At 36.3% G+C, this 20,307-nt stretch overlaps 1 protein-coding gene across 12 annotated transcripts in view; it reads right to left on the bottom strand.

Moving 5' to 3' along the window:
* LOC106059943 (disintegrin and metalloproteinase domain-containing protein 10-like) overlaps positions 1-20,307 on the bottom strand; it is a 149,841-nt gene that overhangs the window by 52,450 nt on the left and 77,084 nt on the right. For all 12 annotated transcript variants that reach the window (XM_056033727.1, XM_056033733.1, XM_056033731.1 and 9 more), the window contains 3 exons: positions 16,852-17,027; positions 12,427-12,622; positions 1,986-2,136 (listed from right to left, as the gene is read on the bottom strand). In XM_056033727.1, coding sequence (XP_055889702.1) covers positions 1,986-2,136; positions 12,427-12,622; positions 16,852-17,027 — 523 coding nt within the window. The remainder of the gene's footprint in view (positions 1-1,985; positions 2,137-12,426; positions 12,623-16,851; positions 17,028-20,307) is intronic.

The following is a 20,307-nucleotide window of genomic DNA, read 5'->3' on the forward strand; positions in this document are numbered from 1 at the left end:
AACAGTGAAATTTGATTTATTGTTTATTGTCTAAGACAGAACCAAGGTACTTAAAAGTTTGTTTTATTTTAGTTTTTTCTTGCTTCCAAAACAATGCCATTTTCCTTCTTTTCTTTAAAAAAGTCAAAGATCATTTCTTTGTTTTTACATTCAATATAAAGAAATTATCATTGCATTGGTTTTATCCAGTTGGAGGCACTAAACAAAAAATAAATAAAATCTGATTATTTTTTAATTTTGAAGAAACTAGTTTAGTACAATGTTTTGCCCCGGCTGTCACGCTACTGCAGGTAGTTGACCAGAAAAAAACACAGTTAACTAATATTTATATTTGTTGTGAACATTTCTTGTATATTTTATAAATATATTGATAATAATAATTATAACTTTTATATAGCACTACTTTCATACTTATAGCATGCTCAGAACGCTATGGTTCAATCTCATTTGCGGACCAGTTGGGGGGGGGAGGGGGTATCTGGGAGAAGGTTTTTCCGACACAACTCTGCTCCAGTTGGGTGTTGAGCCTTGATCCCCCTTCATAGGTAGCCAAGCCAAGTCAAGTTCAAGCGTACTTAGCCTCTCGACCACACTTCAACCATATTTGTTCTAGTGTTACTAAAAATATACAAAAACTTATCTTTCTTTGTTAACATATTGTAAAATTATCTCCCTTACATTTATGTATTGTTTTAGCATTGGTGTATTTTTATGAAAAAATCACTTGCATAATTAATTGTATAAACTAAACGGTTTGCTTTTAGAAAACAAAAAGTAGCTGTTGCACCTAAACTTTGTAAGCCGTATCACATGGTGAAATAATATTATTCATTTCTCTTCTAGTTTTTGAGATCTGAGTGTGACAGACGGACATTTTGCACAAACTTAATAGCAGCTTTTCCCCTTACAGGGGCCACTAAAAAAATTAACAATTAGTTAATTATCTTAGATCATTAATTATTTTGTTTGGTATCTGAAACAACGGAAAGAAATTGTATTTAACCCAATAAGGTGTTAAAAGTTGAATAAGTTACCTTTATACTTAAGGGTTAGATAGCTTTTTAAATGCATTGAAAAAAAATGTTTACGACTTTAAATTCAAACTCTAAGGCTCAAGTCTCCTTAAGCCAATACACTAACAACTGTGCCAGTGAAGTGCTTATGGAAATAGAAGGTTTTATAGTTTTCTATTATGTTTCAATTCTTTAAGCCACAACCTACTTCTCTACACAACATGTCAAATAAAAGTTCTTTCCCTTGTTCGATACCAATCAAAAAATTTTATTACCAATAGTTAATTAACTTATTTGTTAATTTAAAAAAAATTGATTTTTGTTTTGTCAGGTACAAGAAATAATTGTGCAAAACTTTAACTTGATCCAAGATTGGGTGTGGGAAAAATGATGTGTACAGACAGACAGACAGAGTAAATTGATACAAGCTTTTCTTTTAAAAAAGAAAAAAAACAAACTTTAAATCACACTAATTCTTTTTGTGAAAAAAACATGTCTATCCACCTTTTTAATGCAGACAAGCTTGATTCAGTAGATTAATAACAAATGAAATAAAATACCGGCATTTGAAAAGATAAAATGTAAATATTCATTAAAACAGATCAAATTTATATAACTGTTATAACCCTGCCATGTACACCGCCCACCAAAGAGACAAATGAAATAGAGAAGTCTATTATGTGCCTAAGGCTTTTGTGTACACTGCTAGAGTGTGGGAGAAATGATGTGTACAATGATGTGACTAGGAAAGATGTTTACATTAGAAAGGAGATGATAACAAAGTTCTACCCAAGTTGAGAACTTATGAAGAGGCTGTCCTAAAGGCAGACATTGTTCTATGTATTTGTGATGTCCCTTGAATAAACATCTATATGGTTGAGTTACTTCCCTTAAGTTTCTTACATAACAGCTATGTAATCAAAGCAGAAATCTTTTTAAACATAAAATTAAATATGAAATATTTCTCATTACCTGCAAACGCCACTTTTTAAGGAACATGCATCTTTATTTGGATTGTCAGTCTGATAATTGCAACACTTATCACTGCATTCTTCCATAAATCCACAGTCACATGTTTCATTGAACTCCACAACACTATTACCACAGAAAGCATTGTTAGACTCTGAATAAAAAAGAAATGCACACCATAAGTGTTAATAATTTTACACTGATGTGAAATAGTTTAACTAGATCTTAAAACATGTTAGTATTTATACAGAACAAGTGTTGTCACCAGTTTTAGTAAGTACCATAAATTCAATCTAAGAGAATATTTTCTTGTTAAAAAAAAAATTAGAAAAGTTGGAGAAAAAATATAAATGTTTAATGATGCGCTGCTATGCTAAAACATTGATTAAAAAACAATATGTATGCAGAACCAAGTAACAAGTAGATTTTCAAAGTGACCCTTAAGAAAATTTTTTACCCAGAATGCAATAGATCTTACAATATGTAAAATTAAAGTCATCAAATTTATTTATTAGTCATCCATCAAAATAACACAGTTCAATCAATGTGAATGAAACGTGTGATTCTCATTTTTAGACAGAGGAAGAGGCTGTAAAATATATCAGTTGATTTGATTTGATATTTGGCACAATTTAAGCCACGTTGTACCAATATTCCTTCAAGGATTACTTCCCCTATATAAGTCATGTGTTAGAGTTACACAATTGAGGTATAAAAAAAAATAGGTCCACTCATAACTCAAATATTAAAAATTGTAATAATCTAATAAAAAAATATATTGTAAACTTGTAAATATGTATATATTTAAAAGTACTTTGTCCAATCTAAATTCACTTAAATTTGTACAGTCTAGGATAAAGCCCAGTACATTCCCAGGATCAATGCAATCAAACAGTGTTTTGAGTTTGTTCTAAAATATTTCCCTCTAATATCCTGGTATCTGAAGCAATCACGGAGGATATGCTCTACGGTGAGGTAAGAGTCACAACAGCCGCAGAGTGAGGGATCTTCTCTCATTAGCACAAAGGAGTGTGTGATGTAGGTGTGGTCAATCCTAAGTCTGGACATGATTGTGCATCTGTGCTTCAGACCCTCATATGTGGATTGCCACCTGACATCTACCACAACATTTTTTAGCCCACTCTTGGTAGGTGGCAGAGGTTACACTCTTGTCTCAGGTCAAAGCAGGAAATTTGGGTTCCTTACACAACTTCATTTAGGGATCTCTTTGCTTCTCTGTCTGCACTTTAATTTGCCTCTATGGCCATGACATTCCAATGGTCAGATGCTATTTGCTCTAAAAGCGTAAGCTTTTATGTATCAATTGGAAGACAGTTATAGATTGAAGCCATAGAAAAGTCACGAGTGCGTGCATGTGTTGGGGCCCATAATGGAGCAGGTGTTTCCAAATCAAGCCAAAAGTCTATGTCAGAGAAATTACGATGCACAGGTTAAAATAAAAAAAAAAGGTGTTCCAGAAAGTGAAATCAGAGAGAGACAGACAGAAAAGGAAATAGAGAGCAGACCCTGAAATTTCATTACAACAGATATAAAAAGTATATTAGGTTGATCGTTAAAATATGGCCCATTTATAACAATTAAAAAAAAGAAAAGAAGGTGTAGCCGATGTGCACTGCTGGTTATTCAATATTTGTACGTAAATCTAAAATGGATTACATCTACATTCTAGATCTAGAAATCAGAACGTTTGATCTAGTATTAGATCTAGATCTAGATGTCCGATTAATGGACATACCAGTAAATAATTGCACAAATATGCCTTGCCCGATGGCCACATCATAAAAATCATACGTGCAAGCAGCTGATGGTGTCACAAACTCAATACCCGAATTGAATCAAATATTTTGTAATTTTTTAAAAATTATTTTATTGTATTTTAAGTTTAATAATGGAGGTAGAGTCTTTTTATAAAATAGTTAATGTTTTTCTTGTTAAAATTAGTAAAGGATAAATTTAAATTAGGCTTATTCATCAACCAAGGAGGTTTCTGTGGTATTTCTATTTTAGAGACTTGGTTAATGGGTGGGGTTAACTTTAAATGGATTCTCTCATTTGAAGGCCCAATAGCTTCGATTGTAGCCCATAGTTCCACATTGGTAGGGTGAGATATGGAGTTGAAAGCAGGATTCCAGGGGTTGGATTTTAACTTGACTATATAGGCTACTGCATTGCAAGTTTTTACGTTCTCCAGCCTCAAATGGAGACTTGGGATTTGTGATGTTCGAAATGCATGGAGACACAGGGCAGAGTTTTGTATGGGTTCCAATATTTTTAGGTACGATTTTCTAGCTGTTCCATATATTATGGATCCATAGTCTAACATGGATTGAATCAGACTCCAATATAGCAGCAGCAAGGTATCTCTTGTCAGCTCCCCAAAAAATATTGCTGAGTAGGCCTATGTTTAATGATTTTTGGCATTTCTTCTTAATTTCTTTAATATGGAGGAGATAATTAAATTTCGAATTTAGGGTGAGGCCTAAAATTTAGTAGTTTTAATAGGGATCTTCTTTTTATCTAAAAATAAATCAGGGTCTGGGTGGATTCCCCTTAGATTAGAAAAATACATGCTAACAGTTTTGAGTCCAAAAATTGTAAGCCATTATCGTTTGCCCAATTCTGAATTTTATTTAAACATCATTGTAATTTTCTTTCTAAAGTATTCCTGTTTTTACCGTAGATATATAAAAATGACAAATTCATCAACATACAGAGAGCACTCTTTGCCTAGGGACCAAGCCCTTATAATGCTGTTAATTTTTATATTGAACAGAGTTATTGAAAGCATGCTGGCCTGGGACACACCCATCTCCTGGTCATAAGTGCCAGAAGCAGAGTAGCCCACTCGAACGTGTAATTTCCTTTAGGAATTCCTTCATAAAGCAGTATAGGTGTCCCCTTAGCCCCATAAGCTTCAGGTCTTGAAGAATGCCATGATTCCAGGTTGTATCATAGGCCTTTTCTATATTAAAAAATGCAGTTACTGAGAGATATTCTCGTCTAATAAATGCATTCCTGATGAAATATTCCAGCCTTACCGGGTGGTCAGTTGTTGTCAGCCCATGCCAGAATGGTAGTTAGAATCTAGAGATTAATTTATTTCTCACAAAGAACCAGACCAGCCTATTATTTATCATCTTTTCCATGGTTTTGAAGATGCAGCTTGTTAATGCTATTGGGTGATAGCTAGCTGGGCCACACCCATCTTTTCCTGGTTTCCATATTGGTATAACTGTGGTTTTCCTCCAGCTGTTTGGGAAAGCACCTGATTTCCATTATATTTTTTAGCAGGGTTGTCAATGAGGGTTCAGGAAGATATTTGAGGAACTGATAGTGGATTTAATCTGGTAATGTTGTGCGTGTGATTTTTGATGCCTTTTTATTATGTTTTCTAGCCGGCGCAACAGTTTAGATGAAGCGTTGCCTAGCCAACAAGTTATTCATATGTTAGCAGATTTTGCATAGTTGCACCGTAAAAAGTATCTAGGATCTTCTTATTTAGTTTAAAGCTATTAATATGTATAGAAAAAAAAGTCGCTGGGCTGTTTTCTTTGTCTGAGTTCCAAGGTGGTCTTTAAGGTACAAATTTTGATGGTGGGACATGTAGTCAGCATGCTAGACAATCGCCTTCCCAAAGGAAGGAGATAAATACAAGCTGCAGCAAGTGATAAACTTGTGTTGAGATATCCTAGCTGCTACGGACTGTAGTGTGGTTTGGGGGATGCTGCCCTTCACAAGGATACAAGCTCCACCTGATGCTCTCTCTGCATTTTCTCATAATTGGCCTTGGGGCCTTTCAATTTCAATGTACAATCCTGGAATCCATGGTTTATTTTAGATGACCTTCTTGGAATTATTAGGCCCTGGAAGGCCTCTGGAGGTGTTTCCCTTAATTCCCCTGATATTTTATTTTTAGATTTTGATTTGGATGGAAAAGGAACACCCCCCTCTGGAGAGGAAAGATTCCTCCGGTCAAATCGTAAGCTATTTTCTCCAACCTCACTTTAGGCATCTTTCACTTTAGTTGGACTTCTCCACTTAGGGAGTTGATCAACCTTTAACTTCGTCGAGGATGGTGGGTCTGGCTGCATTCTCAGAGAACATGTTGTCTCCAGGTCTCCATGTCCTCATCAGTGGACACAGATAATCTGTTCTTTAACATAGGGCTCTCATTCCCCTTTGGAGGTGTGCTTCATGGCGGTGAAGGAGTGGGTGGTGGGGTCAATTTGTCCATCTGTGTGGCTATTGACTTTCCTTTCTTAACAACAGCATGGGTGTAGGTCTTTGTCAAGCCGAATTGGCTATTGGGGAGGGCCAATACAGCTGATTTCTCCTGGCTGGTACTCCTGCATGGCAACCTCCTGTTTCCAAACAGGGCAGTTCTTGGAGTAGGCTGAGTGGCCAGCGTGAGTCTAGCAGATTGCTGTGCCATGTCCATAACCCTGGCAATTAAAGCATCTCATGGGATAAGGTATATAGGGCCACAAAGGAACTAATAGGTAACCTTCCTTGACATACACTATGGTGTCCTAGTTCCGAATGTGAGTTTTTGATTTCCTCACCATCCCTACGCCTGGTAATGCAATAGGCATAGATGACTCCTTCAATTCCCTCCACTATTTCCTTCTTGGAACATTCCAGCAGGTCTCAAGAACTGATAATGCCTCTGATGGTGTTTAGAATCTTGTGTGGCATGACTTCCACATGGAGATCACAGAATCTCCTGCATTGTAAAAGCTCATTAGAGTGTAGCTATCAACTTCACATGTCCAGGCAGCCATCCTAGTTTGATCAACTAAATCATAGCATGAATAATCAGTACTTTTAGGTGAAGGTCCTGAAGTAGGTTAACTAGGATAACCCAGGGTCCATATAATGTACACATGGCATCAGGTAAATCCAGGTTTAGAGCATTAAATTTTAAAAGTTGTTAAAAGGTTCTGTTAATTGATTACATCAATATTCTAACAATCTTGAATCCACACCATTTGACTATTGTTGGTGAAATTTAGTATAAACCTTGGTAAAGGCTGCAGAATATTATAGAAACCCCATACAAAATAAGTGCCTGAAATTCTTTACAAAAAAGTTTATAAAATCATCTGGAACTATTGAACTAGCCAGCTTAGCATTCCATTGAGACCAATTGTAATAGAAGTCCTGAAAACAAATATGTCTAAACCTGTAGGCATTGGAGACCAATTGTTCATTGCCACAGTCAATGTCTGTATGCTGTGGCAATGAGCTTTTTGTCTTTACTGCCCACAGTTGCAGCATGGCAGATCAGTGTTCAGACCTTCTATGATGATTGGTCTTGATTCTATTGACATTTGGAACCTGCTAAACCAGTTAATAAAATTGTTTAAGCACATTCTTGTTTGTTTGTTTGATTTGAGGCACATCAGCACAATTTAGGCCATGTCGTGCCTGCAGTCCCTTAAGGACTACTCTCTCTCTAAACAACAGGGCCAGATTCTATACAGTCATATCATTAAAATAAAGGTCTATTCACAGTTAAAATAGTCAAGGTAGTAAAAATTTAAATATTTGGTAAAAATCTAATGTAAATAGTGCATGTTCACAAATTCATAAATCAGATCTTCGTAGATAGCCCCACTTCCCGGATAAAGCCCAGTACCTTCCCAGGGTCGACATTATCAAATAGTGTATTTAAATTAGTGACTCTAAAATATTTCGCTCTGACATCCTGGTATCTGGATGTTCTCCCGCCTCCACATGGAGACTTGGGATAGGTGATGTACGAAACGCGCCGAGACAGAGACGCAGGGCAGCATTTTGTATTGGTTCCAGTATTTTTAGGTACGACTTCATTGCTGCTCCATATATTATGGATCCGTAGTCTAGCTTGGATCGAATTAGACTCCGATAGAGCAGCAGCAAGGTATCTCTGTCAGCTCCCCAGTCCGTATGGCTGAGTACTCTTAGTATGTTTAATGACTTTTGGCATTTCTTCTTAAGTTCCTTAATGTGGAGGAGAAAATTAAATTTGGAATCTAAGGTGAGGCCTAAAAATTTTGTAGTTTTCACGACAGGGATCTTCTTTTTGTGTATAAATAGTTCAGGGTCTGGGTGGAGTCCCCTTAGATTACAAAAATGCATACTAACTGTTTTGGAGTCTGAGAATTTGAAACCATTATAGTTTGCCCAACCCTGAATTTTGTTTAAACATAACTGTAATTTTCTTTCTAAGGTGTTCATGTTTTTCCCATAAGTGAGAATGACAAAGTCATCAACATACAAAGAGCACTCTATGCCAGGGGACAGCGCATTTATGATGCTATTTATTTTAATGTTGAACAGGGTGACTGACAGAATGCTGCCCTGGGGTACACCCATTTCCTGGTCATGAGTGTCAGAAGCGGAGTTGCCCACTGAAATTTTCGATCTTTCAGGAATTCCCCCACAAAACGGGGGAGGTGTCCCTTAAGCCCCATAAGCGCCAGATCACGTAGAATGCCATGTTTCCAGGTTGTGTCATAGGCCTTTTGTATATCGAAGAATACAGCTACTAGATGTTCTCTTCTGAGTAATGCATTTCTAATATAAGCTTCCAGCCTTACCAGGTGGTCATTTGTTGTCCGCCCCTGCCGGAATCCGCACTGGTAGTTGGAGATTCTTTATTCCTTTCCAGGTACCAGACCAGCCTACTGTTAATCATTCTTTCCATGGTTTTGCAGATGCAGCTTGTTAGTGCTATTGGTCGATAGTTAGCTGGGTCAGAGCCGTCTCTTCCCGGTTTAGGTATCGGTATAACTGTGGCTTTCCTCCAGCTGTTTGGGAAAGCGCCTGTTTGCCACACACAGTTATAGACCCCTAGCAGGACTGCCAATGAGGGTTCGGGAAGGTGCTTGAGGAACTGGTAATGGATTTCGTCTTCTCCAGGCGCTGTGTCATGTGACTTGTCCAGCGATTCCCTCAGTTCCTCAAGCGAGAACGGTTTGTTGTAGTCTTCATTGTTCTCTGACCTGAAATCAATGGGGTGTCTTTCCTCCCTGGTTTTGACTTTTTGGAACTCTGGCGTGTAGTGTGCAGTGGATGATTTTTCTGCTATTGAGGATGCAAGGCAGTCAGCTATTTCTCTGGGGGACGTGACAGTTCGTCCTTGGTTTTTCAAATGCCCTATTGCATTTGATTCTTTCCCTTTGATTCGCCTTACTGCCTTCCAAACCGCTCTAGCAGAAGTTTTGGCATCCAGACTGCCGACAAAACTTCTCCAGGAATTCCTTTTGGCTGACCGTATGGTTTGTCTAGCCTTTGCTCTAGCTATCCTGAATAGCTTTAGGTTTTCCTGGGAAGGATTCGTTATAAATGTAGCCAGTCGTTTTTTCCTATCGCCAATAGCACTTTTGCAAGCTGTATCAAACCATGGTTTGCTAGGCCGTTTTGGATTTGCAGAGGTTAGGGGTATAACTTTCCTGGCTATACTTAGTAGCTTGCTAGCAAAGGTATCAGCTGGGTTCTGTTCATCGAGGATATTTTCTGTGATATCCTCGGAGCATCTTTTTTGGAATTGTTTCCAATTGGCCTTATTCAATTTCCACCGCTGAGGTCGTCTTAATGAAGGGAGATTGTTAGTAATGATGATTGGGAAGTGATCACTTCCCCGTAGATCATTGCTAACTGACCATTTAAAGTCGTCCAGAAGTCCGGGGACGCATACGGTGAGGTCAATGCATGTGAGTGATCCAGTTCCTGGGTGCAAGTAGGTCGGTGATGCATTATTAAGTATGCATAAATCATGTTGGAGGAAGATATCCTCCAGCATACGACCTCTTGTGTCGGTATTGTTGGATCCCCACATGGTGTTATGGGCATTGAAATCCCCAAGGATTAAATAAGGCCGGGGGAGTTGTTTCAATAGGTCCTCCATGTCTGTTCGGTTTAATGGAGCGCCTGGTGGTAGATACAGGCTGCAGCAAGTGATAACCTTGTGAAGGGTTATCCTAGCTGCTACGGCCTGTAGTGTGGTCTGTAGTTCTACCCTCTCATGGGGGATGCTATCCTTCACAAGGATACAGACTCCACCTGATGCTCTCTCTGCATCCTCAACATTCTTGCTGTAAGCACGGTAGCTTCGGAAGCAGACAGCTACAGGAGTCTCAGAGTCCATCAGTAGCTGCATTTCCTCGTAATTGGCCTTGAGGCCTCTACAATTCCACTGTACAATTCTGGAATCCATGGCTTATTCTAGATGACCTACTTGGAGCTATTTGGCCTTGGGAGGCCCCCGGAGGGGTTTCCCTTTATTCCAGTGACCTTGGTATTTTTGTTCTTGGGTTTGGATGGAGAGGAGGACTACCCCCTTTTGGGGGAAGTTTTTCTCTCTGGAGAGGGGAGATCCCTCTGGTTAGAGTGGAGGTTATTTCCTCCTCTCTCACCTCGGGCATCCTCTCCGCTTTGATTTCTCCCCTTAGGGAGTTGGTCAACCTCTAACTCGGTAGAGGTTGGGGTGTCTGGCTGGGTTCTCTGAGGAGAACCTGTGTCAGACATGATGTCTCCGGGTTCTCCCGGAGTATTGGTTTTGACATGCTGCTCAGTCTCCATGCTCTCATCAGCGAGCACAGAGAACCTGTTCTTTAGCATGACAACAGGGCTTTCTTGTTTCTTCAGAGGTGTGTTCTTTGGCGGTGTTTTCTTCTGAGTTGGAGGAGGAGGAGGGGGTGGTGGGGTCAATGTGTCCGTCTGTGTGGCTATGGATCTTCCTTTCTTAGCAACAGCCTGGGCGTAGGTCTTTGTAAAGCCGAGTTGGCCCTTGGGTAGGGCCAGTACAGCCGATTTCGCCTGGCTAAAGGTACATCCGTTTCTTGCCTTGTACTCCTGCACGGCAACCTCCTGTTTCCACACAGGGCAGTCCTTGGAGTAGGCTGAGTGGCCAGCTGGACAGTTTTGGCATTTGAACTGGGCTGTGCAGCCCTTGTCCTCATGACCCTCTCCAGCACATCTGGCACACACAGTGTTCCTCTTGCAGACTGCCGCGACGTGTCCATAACCCTGGCACTTGAAGCACCTCATGAGGTTAGGTATGTAGGGCCTCACTGGAACTTGTAGGTATTCTGACATTCACATACTCTGGCGGTGTCCTAGTTCCAAATGTGAAGATAATAGTGGCGGTTTTGACCTCCTCACCCTCCCTGCGCCTGGTAATGCGCCGGGCATGGGTGACTCCTCAATGCCCTCCACTATTTCCTTCTCGGAACATTCCAGTAGGTCCCTAGAGCTGATTACACCTCTGCTGGTGTTCAGACTCTTGTGTGGCATGACTTCCACTTGGAGATCACAGAGTCTTCTGCATCTTAAAAGCCCATCAGAGTGTGTCTTGCTGTCTACTTCTACAAGGAGTTCCATTGATTTGTGTAGCTTAGACACACTCTTGGGCTCTCCCACTACTGACTTGAGTCCCTTATAGATAATAAAAGGGCTCAACTTTGTCAGGTTTTTTCCCTCCTCTGTGCACCTAACCACCAGAAATGATGGCCAGGTGGCACAGCTTTTTGGGACCTCCTCTTTTTTATCATCAATTCGACGTTTCTTGCCCAGACATTCGGATGTCCAGAATGAGCCCGCCAGGGCTACACAGGTGCTATACTCAGTCAGCTGCTACATCGGACATGTGTCCGATACAGCAGCTCCCTGATTGACCCTCCAGCCACCGCCCTCCAGCATAGGTCGATGACCTATGCTGGTAGCTCGGCATGACCAGCCGGTTGACCCAGAGCGGGCCATCTGGGTCTCAGGTCTAGGGGAACTTGGAGCCAAAGTATTGTGTTGTTGTGGTTTATCCTTAGATAGCCATCACTCAAACACCAGGATCTCTTTATCCCCCCCTTACTCGTCGCAGTCCACGGCAAACGGACTGGTCTAGGACGTAGTGAGAATTTAAAGTTAAGGAGAAGTGTGATGATCAATGAAGGCAGACTTAGGAAAAGAGGAGGCAGACACAATGATAGAAAAGAAGTAGGGCACTTTTGAGCTCCAAAAGTGCTAAGGAAAGAGGAGCGCAGTTTAACGTCATGTCTCGGGACGATAAGCACATTCTAACAAAGTATTTTTCATTGTGATATATTATTAAGAAATGTTTATATTCCTACTACTACCATCAATGTGAAATGGAAATCAACCTAGCCATATGGTTTAAGGAATATCTAAATAGCTGAACTTTATTTTAGATTCACTCTCATGTTGATGCTGCTGAAAACTATAATTAAGATTACAGTATTTGTTTTTACTCCCATGTTAATGCTGCTAGAAACAAGAGTAAAGGTTACAGCAGGGCTAGAGACACAATTCGTCTGTATTTTTGCAATTAATTTTCTTTTATAAATCTTTATTTTTCCTTTAAGAATTACCCAAAGAGACCAACAGATATTTTAGCTAGTTCTAGAAAATTTCATCCATGACTCACTTTGGAAACAGTTTACTCTTTTGCCTTTTGGTTCTAAAGTATCCAAAACTTTACTTATAGAGCTTATGCTACAGCTGCTAAATTTAGCATTGTTTGGTAAGTTGCCTTGAGTTGCACTGGGAAACATGATGAAATTTCCTAAAGAAGCACCAGACTCGGTTGTTCCATAAGGGGCACAAGCTGAAGTTGTATCATGCTGTAAATAAAGAAGGACAAACATATGACTAATATGATTAATAATACTTTTTTACATAGATAATTTATAAAGTATAAATATTAATAATTACTATACTATAATGTACATAAGCAAGTGATTGTTATTAATACCGGTAATAGATTTATTCCATTTTAAGTTAACAATTGAAATAAGTTCTGGCAAGACGGATTTTAGGAGTTAGTTACTGAGATTGGGTCTCAAACAAAGAAATTCTATGCCGGACTGGAACTCAACCACTAAATGAGGTTGTGACTGAGCGTCGCATAAGGTTTGCGGGACATGTCCTCCAACAGAATGAATTATGCATTCCAAGAGTTGCAATGACATGGAGGCCAATATGAAGAAGGCCTAAACAGAGATGTCCTCATATAATTTAATGCCACACTTTTATTAAGAACCCCAGAGCAGTGGACAAGGTGGGAAGAGGCTGAAGAAATTGCCAGTGACAGATCTTTATAAAGTAGTAATAGTTATTGGTCATCAGGTATTTTGTTAAGTTGATTTAAAAACTTATTGAATATTTTGATTAATAATTTTACTTGGCTAGTGTTTGTTGAGGATTTAAAATAGTTTTTACCCTGGTATTTGTTTGTTACTTATATTAATTTGCAGTAAGCCTTTTTATTATAGTTTTGCATAAGTTGATTGAGCCTAATGTAGTTCTATAACATGTTGAAATTTGGCTAAAATCTAAGGCTAGACCATTTAAGACAAGGTATAACTATTACCACCTGGAGCAGTTATTAAGGTATAATATTAAAGCCTTAAAGGCTTCAAAAAGGTTTATGGGACTAAGCATATATGAAATTGTGATTTAAAAAAAAAAGGAGACAAGAAATTAAATGATCTAGGATTGTATTTCAGTAATGACACACTTAACAGCCATTTCTGACAGGAACAGTGGTGTTCTGTTGACAGGTGAAATTATTTGTTTTGAAGTCAATGAAATTAAGTCATCATTATAAGAATCGGTTGTATTCTTATCCTATTTTATAAATTACAGATGTTATTTCAAAAGAGAAGATTCATTATGTCCTATGCATTTCATGAGTCAATCTAACCATGCATGTTTATCAGTCACTTAAGCTCTGCTTAGTCATTGGTTTTTCTGGCTGATTCAAGCAACCCAAACCATTCTCTTAAGGCCCTAGGGAAGAAGGAGCACTTGTACGAATTAGTCTTAGCATATGGAATAAGAAATATACCTACATCTTTGTGTTATTCTGAGTATTTTATGTTTTGTTTTTTTATTTGTAAATTATAGTTCAGTGTTTTATGTATTATAGCTACTTTACTTATTATTCTTTTGTCCTGGAGTGTCTCCAAATTTAGTGACTTTACTAATCGTGTTACTCTAATCAAATATGAATATTCATTTGTTATAAATCTCACTGCTCTATTTTGCATTTATTCTAATTTCTTTATGTTTTCTTGAGTTAAGGGTCTCAACAATAGGATGCATATTCTAATATGAGTAAGATTAAATAGCATTTTAGTTTTATCTTCTTTTTTATTTGTACCAATTTCTTTTAATAAACCCTAATGATTTGCTTGCTTTTTAAAAATAGTTTCATCAATATGGAGATTCTATGACAACTATTCATTTATTATTACACCTAGATATTTTGAGTTTTTAGTCTCTATAATTGGTTTACCATTAAAAAATAAGTATAATTTATTTTGCTTTTAATTTTTTTTTTGTTATAACTGGCATTTTTTTGGGTTGAAAGACATGCCCCAATTCGATTACCATTTCATTAACTCTTTCTCTCGTAACTAACGATACCAGCGTTGATTCCACCAGAATGTGGTAAATAATTACGAGGAGAAAGTGTTAATCCTTCTAATCCTTTTAAGTAAATTTCAGTATTTTGTGTTGTTTTTGTAGTTCTATATATTTTGCATTGTCTGCAAATAATTGACATCTGTTCCTAAACTAATGCAATTTGGTTGGTCATTTATGTAAATTAGAAACAGTATTAAGGTACACCTCAGTTTTCTATTCTTGGAGTTAATTTGGAGCCATTTATTATTACATTTTGTTTTCTCATTGCCTTAATATTAATAAACTAGCAATGCCCAAGAATTTTAACTTTATAAGCAACTCTGGTGGTGAACTTTGTCTGTCAAATGCCTTCAGAAGTCTAATAAAATGAAATCTATTTACTCATTTGTATCTAATTCCTTTGAAAAATTATCAACTAATCCTATTATTTGAGTTTCAGATGAGCTATATTTCCTAAAGCCATGTTGGTATGGAGTGAGGACATTATATTTAACTAAATGATTTATGATGTTGCTACATATTGTTATGTTTAACTAAATGATTTATGATGTTGCTACATATTGTTATGATCTTCTCTATCCTAATCAGGCATTCTGTAACAACTGCTCAACAACACAACACATCAACGTGCCAACAAGAGTTCCAAATAATCTGGTACTTTAATGAATAGATAACATCCAATACTAGACAATTGGCTTCACATCAACAACTAAAAATGCTACACTGTACATCATCGTACTTAACTCTACTGTCTCTATCTCTTCCTGGACATTCACTTGAGGACTCCGCCAGGGCCGAATTCATTGCAGACTCACAGTTTCGGTCTCCTCGCTGTCCTGTCTTGAACTGCCTCTTTCTTACACACTGTCTTTCATCCGTGAAGGATTTCGATCACATGACCATAACACGGGTCATATTTGTGTGTACTAGCAGTACTGTCCCTTGTCCATCGCCAGCTGTTGACCTGAGTGATTTGCCTGAGTTCACATGTGTCAGCTGAGCCTACAGTTAACCCTATCGTGCCGCCAATAGGGCTATAACAATATTGTGTTCTAGTACTTTACATGTGATGCTTGTTAGAGATACTGGTCTGTAGTTTCCAATATAATATTTTCCCCCTTTTTTAAAATAGGAGAGTTACATTAGCTTATTTTCAACACCTATGTACCCTACCCTGATTAAGTGATACCTGAAAAAGTATTTTGAACACTGGTACTGGCTCGTGGCTTTGTACTTTGAGCAATATAGTTGGAATACCATAAGGTCCAGATGCTTTATTTAGTTATATGCTAGCTAATAGATTTTTTTGGTTTAAATTAAGCAACATGTCGTTTCCTATGGCTGATTATAATGAAGCAATTTAGTTATCATTACGTGTAAAGTTATCTTCACTTTTTAATGGAGCAACTCATGTTGTTATCATTATCTTAGATTTAATGTATGACCAAAATTTTTATGTTATCCTCAGATATTACTTTATTGGTATGTATTGACTCTGCAGTTATCTGCTTTTGGGTTAGATGTTCAATTTTAAGGTACTTTTTTATGGACTTTGCTTTAGTTTCTTTAATTTTTTTAAACTGGTATTCTTTCTGTTTGGAAAGTTTCTTAATTTTTCTATTATTCCAGTATTTATTTATTTTATTTGACAAGTATTTTGCTGGAATTGAATTTCCCATAATGTTATAAAGATGGCTTTTAATACAGTTCCAGAGGTCATCAACTGGTTTGTTAATGTCTTTTTCTGATAAAAATGATTTTCGTAAGTTAAATGCAGCTTGGTGTAATTAGGTTAGGTTACATTTATTCCAGAGGTTTTAGATTTACTGCTTTTATTAGACTATTTATTTTAATGATATCATGGTCAAATAGTCTAGGGATATATCATAATCTACCACTACCACTAATCCAGGTCTGTTGGTTAAGAAGAGATTTAAATTGTTTAATCTAGTTCGTTTTTTAATAATTTGATCTAATCAACTTGTGAAAAGTATCTATAAATAGCTTATTTATATCCTTAAGGTATTGGTGTTGGTCTATGGTTAACGTTTTCCAATTTATATCAGGTCCAAGTAGTTTGAAGTCACCCATAATCCAAAAAACTGTGTTTTTATTTTTTCTTTTAAGTAAAGTTAAATGATTGCATAGTTCTTGATATACTCTAAACTAGAATTTGGTGGTCTGTATATACTGCCTATTCTTAAGGATATTGAGGTGGTGTTAATTTTGAAAATGTTGATTCAATATTTTCTTTAGTTTGGTAAAGTAATTTCTGAGTGAGTATTGAAATTGAAATTTGCACAATCAGATGAATCAGAAAAGATAGTAAAGAAAGAAAAAACTATAGCAGGGTTTTTATTATTGATAGGGGAATGAGCCACCATGGGCCTTAGCTTAAATTTGTTTTAATTTAGATTTCTACCTGAGCACCAAAATTGTGACCAACTTCATGAGCAAAAGTTAGCTGAGACACTCTAGATGGAACATCTTGTTTAAAATTGATGAAAGTAACAATGCCAGTATTCAAACTGCGGTCACTGATTTTATTTGTACTGTCCCGTACAGCACCAAACTTGCCACAAACTCCAGAATTCCGAGCTGAAATAACAAGTTTTGGATAGGGGTTGAGCTAAAAAATTTAATTACATTTAGTTCTGAGAATAAAAGCATAAATATCTTTTGTAAATGTATAACTTTGGTTAAAAAAATCAAATATTTCAGTTATATATTTTCTTTTTGATTGAGTAAATTACTACGATTATAGAATCATTTTTTTTTAAAGTGTGTATGTGTGTGTGTTAAACTAAAATAAAACTTTTTATCTATTCTTATATAGCTTAGTGACTTAAGCTTTATTTGCTTTTCCTTTTATTGGAAGTTGTTGTTTTTTTTTTTACCTCAAAACCCGCTTGGCTACATTTATGAAATTTAGAAACTGTAATTTTCCTCAACCCATGGTGACGCTCATGGAATTTTGGTGACTGTAGTATGCAACATATTTTATTGAAAAGGGGAGTTTTATCGTCAGAACAATCTTTTGACTTTTGGGGAGTTTTAAGCTCACCTCCCCCCCCCCCCCCAACTATGCTCATAGAAATTAGTGACTGTATAAGTTTGCTTTAGTTTTATATTGAAGAGTGCATCTTTAACCTAAAAACCCTCTGGAAGGGGTTTAAAACTTAAAACCATCTAGATTCTAGAGGGGTTTAAAACTCTAAACCTCCCTTAGCTATGTTTTTTTACGTGAAAACCCTCTGGATAGGGTTTTAAACTCAAAAACCTCCTTCATGTAATTTGGTGACTGTTGTTTGCTTTAGATATAGATCTATAAAATATACTTCTCTAGTTTAGGGCTTAGGCTTAGATTATAGTTGTTACTAAGATAGTCAGATAGGTAGATAAATAGTTTTATTTTAGATCTAAAATTTTAAGAGACTTACAATAGATTTACTTACCAAACTAGATCTAGATAGACTTAGAAGGCTAGATCTAGCTAATAAATACTAATCAATAAATCATAGAAAACTAACTTTCACTTTAGCCTTAGGCATTGTAAACACTTTAAACTCTAGACCTTTAAAAACTAAAACCGAACAACAGCCATTATGAAATTGCTCTAGCTATTTATTCTGATAATTACTAAATACACACTATTTGTACACAGATCTAGATCTACCTCAGACAACACTAAACTTAACAAGATTACAAAGAGAGTTTTGCCACACAAACTCAGAGGCGGCCCCCGTGGAAAACGGATCCCTGTCGGATCCGCATATTTGCAAGGAATATTCAAGACATGATTTTGTTTTGATTGTTAAAAGTAATAATGTTTCAAAGATTCATTTGGCTGGTCGACGGAGGATGGCATCGAGGCCATAGAGATAATCAGTCCTGCGCGCTAACCGCACGACTAGGCATTGCTCTTAACCTGATGACAAAGTGGTTACAAACTAATACCCTATTATTGATAATATACTTACACATTACGGAATGACAACTACCAGATATGTACAATATGTCAGAAGAGCGATTTTAGGTAATCTTTTGGTATTGAGCATTTTCATTTAAATGGAACTAGAATGAAAATGTAGATCTACCTAAATTAAACTTCTAATTTAGCACTCTCAATATCTATATCTACTAGATCTAGATATAAAATATATATATAGGGGTAAAGTAGATGTAATTTAGATAAGATTTATGTAAAAAAAAAAAACACTAGATAATCAATAATAGACTAATTGCAATGAATATTAAATTTTAAAATAGTAGATTAGTTTTAGTATTTTATAACATTGCAATATTGACATATTGACAATCTAGACTTTAGAAATAAAAATCTACACTTTAAGTCTAGAAATTAAAATTATGGATCTTGATCTAGTCTAAATCATGGCTGTCTGGTAGTGTGCTTAGCGCACTTGACTGTCGTTCTGATTCATCGATAGTTCTAGGTTCAAACCCTGCCCGCTCCCATCCGCCCTGTCATCCTGCGGGAGTTTTGGACTACAACTCTGAAGGAGCATCCGAAACATGTAAAACAACAAACATTCTAAACTAGACCAAGAAATTCTAGATCTAGATTCTACAATGATTTTAATTTGAACTTAAATATAAATCTAGTTTTAAAAATCTAACTCTAGTGTAAAAAAAATAATCTAGATCTAGTGTAAAAAATCTAGCTCTAGTGTTAAAAAAATCTAGATCTAGTGTAAATAATCTAGATTAGATCTAAATTTAGCTATTATGTCTTTTTAAAATGCAAGTTACATTACGAGGTTTAATAAACATTACTATACCGAATTGTTTTAGCATTTCATTAAAAAAATTCATTCCATATGACGTCAAAGGAAAAAAATTCACTACGTCACAAGGCCTAGTAAGACTAAAAAATATCATCTATACGAGCAGCTTGTTGAGGGTTCATAGACATTGGTGCACCGAGTGATTTCTTTTAGCATTTCATTTAAAGAATTAGCTCCATATGACGCCAAAGAAAAAAAAATCCATTATGTCACACGTCCTAGTTAGACTAAAAAATGTCTTCTATAGGAGCAGTTTCTCGAGGGTTCATAGACATTGGTGCACAGAGTGAGTTCTTTTAGCATTATTTCATTTGATGGGTTAATATATATATATATATATATATATTATATATATATATATATATATATATATATATATATATATATATATATATATATATATATAAATATATATATAAAAGGTTAAAGACGCTTTTTATGTTTTGTCTGTCAGTCTGTCTGTTAAAAACGAGAAAAAAAAAGACTATAGCTATTGAAAATTTGATTAAAATTTAATTTCCCTTCCGAAACATCGCATTAGTTTTAAGTTTCTATAATAGATTGTTCCGGATGTTTTATTTTGATTTATAATGAGAGAAAATAAGAATTCCAGATTAATCAAATACCGTTAATTAAATTTGTGGGATGGTCTGTTATGAAAATTAGATGTACCATAGCCTAATGGAGAGATTTTCAAACCATACTTTGGTGTTAGAAGTTGTTTTCCTTAAAAATCGGAACATAATATTAACGATAATTAGATTTTCTAACGTTTTAGCTAGAAAGTTAAATGTAGTGTAAGAGAGAAGTACGATTTTACACAAATAGAGTTAAAATATTTTTCATTAAAAAATCCGGAACAACCAATTTTCGTCAATGAGAAAATTATTATTTTTATTTATTAGAAGAGGGATTTCAAACATTTATTAGCGATATTAGATTTTTCATATAAAAGTCTGATCATTTTTGGCGACGATTTGTAAGAAAATTAAGGTAATGTAGGTCGATTTCTTTTTTGAAAAAATATTCGGAACATTCTTCACTGATTAAACAACTTTTATTATGTTTCGGCA

The sequence above is a fragment of the Biomphalaria glabrata genome, chromosome 6 (genome assembly GCF_947242115.1).
Source record: "Biomphalaria glabrata chromosome 6, xgBioGlab47.1, whole genome shotgun sequence".
NCBI lineage: Eukaryota > Metazoa > Mollusca > Gastropoda > Planorbidae > Biomphalaria > Biomphalaria glabrata.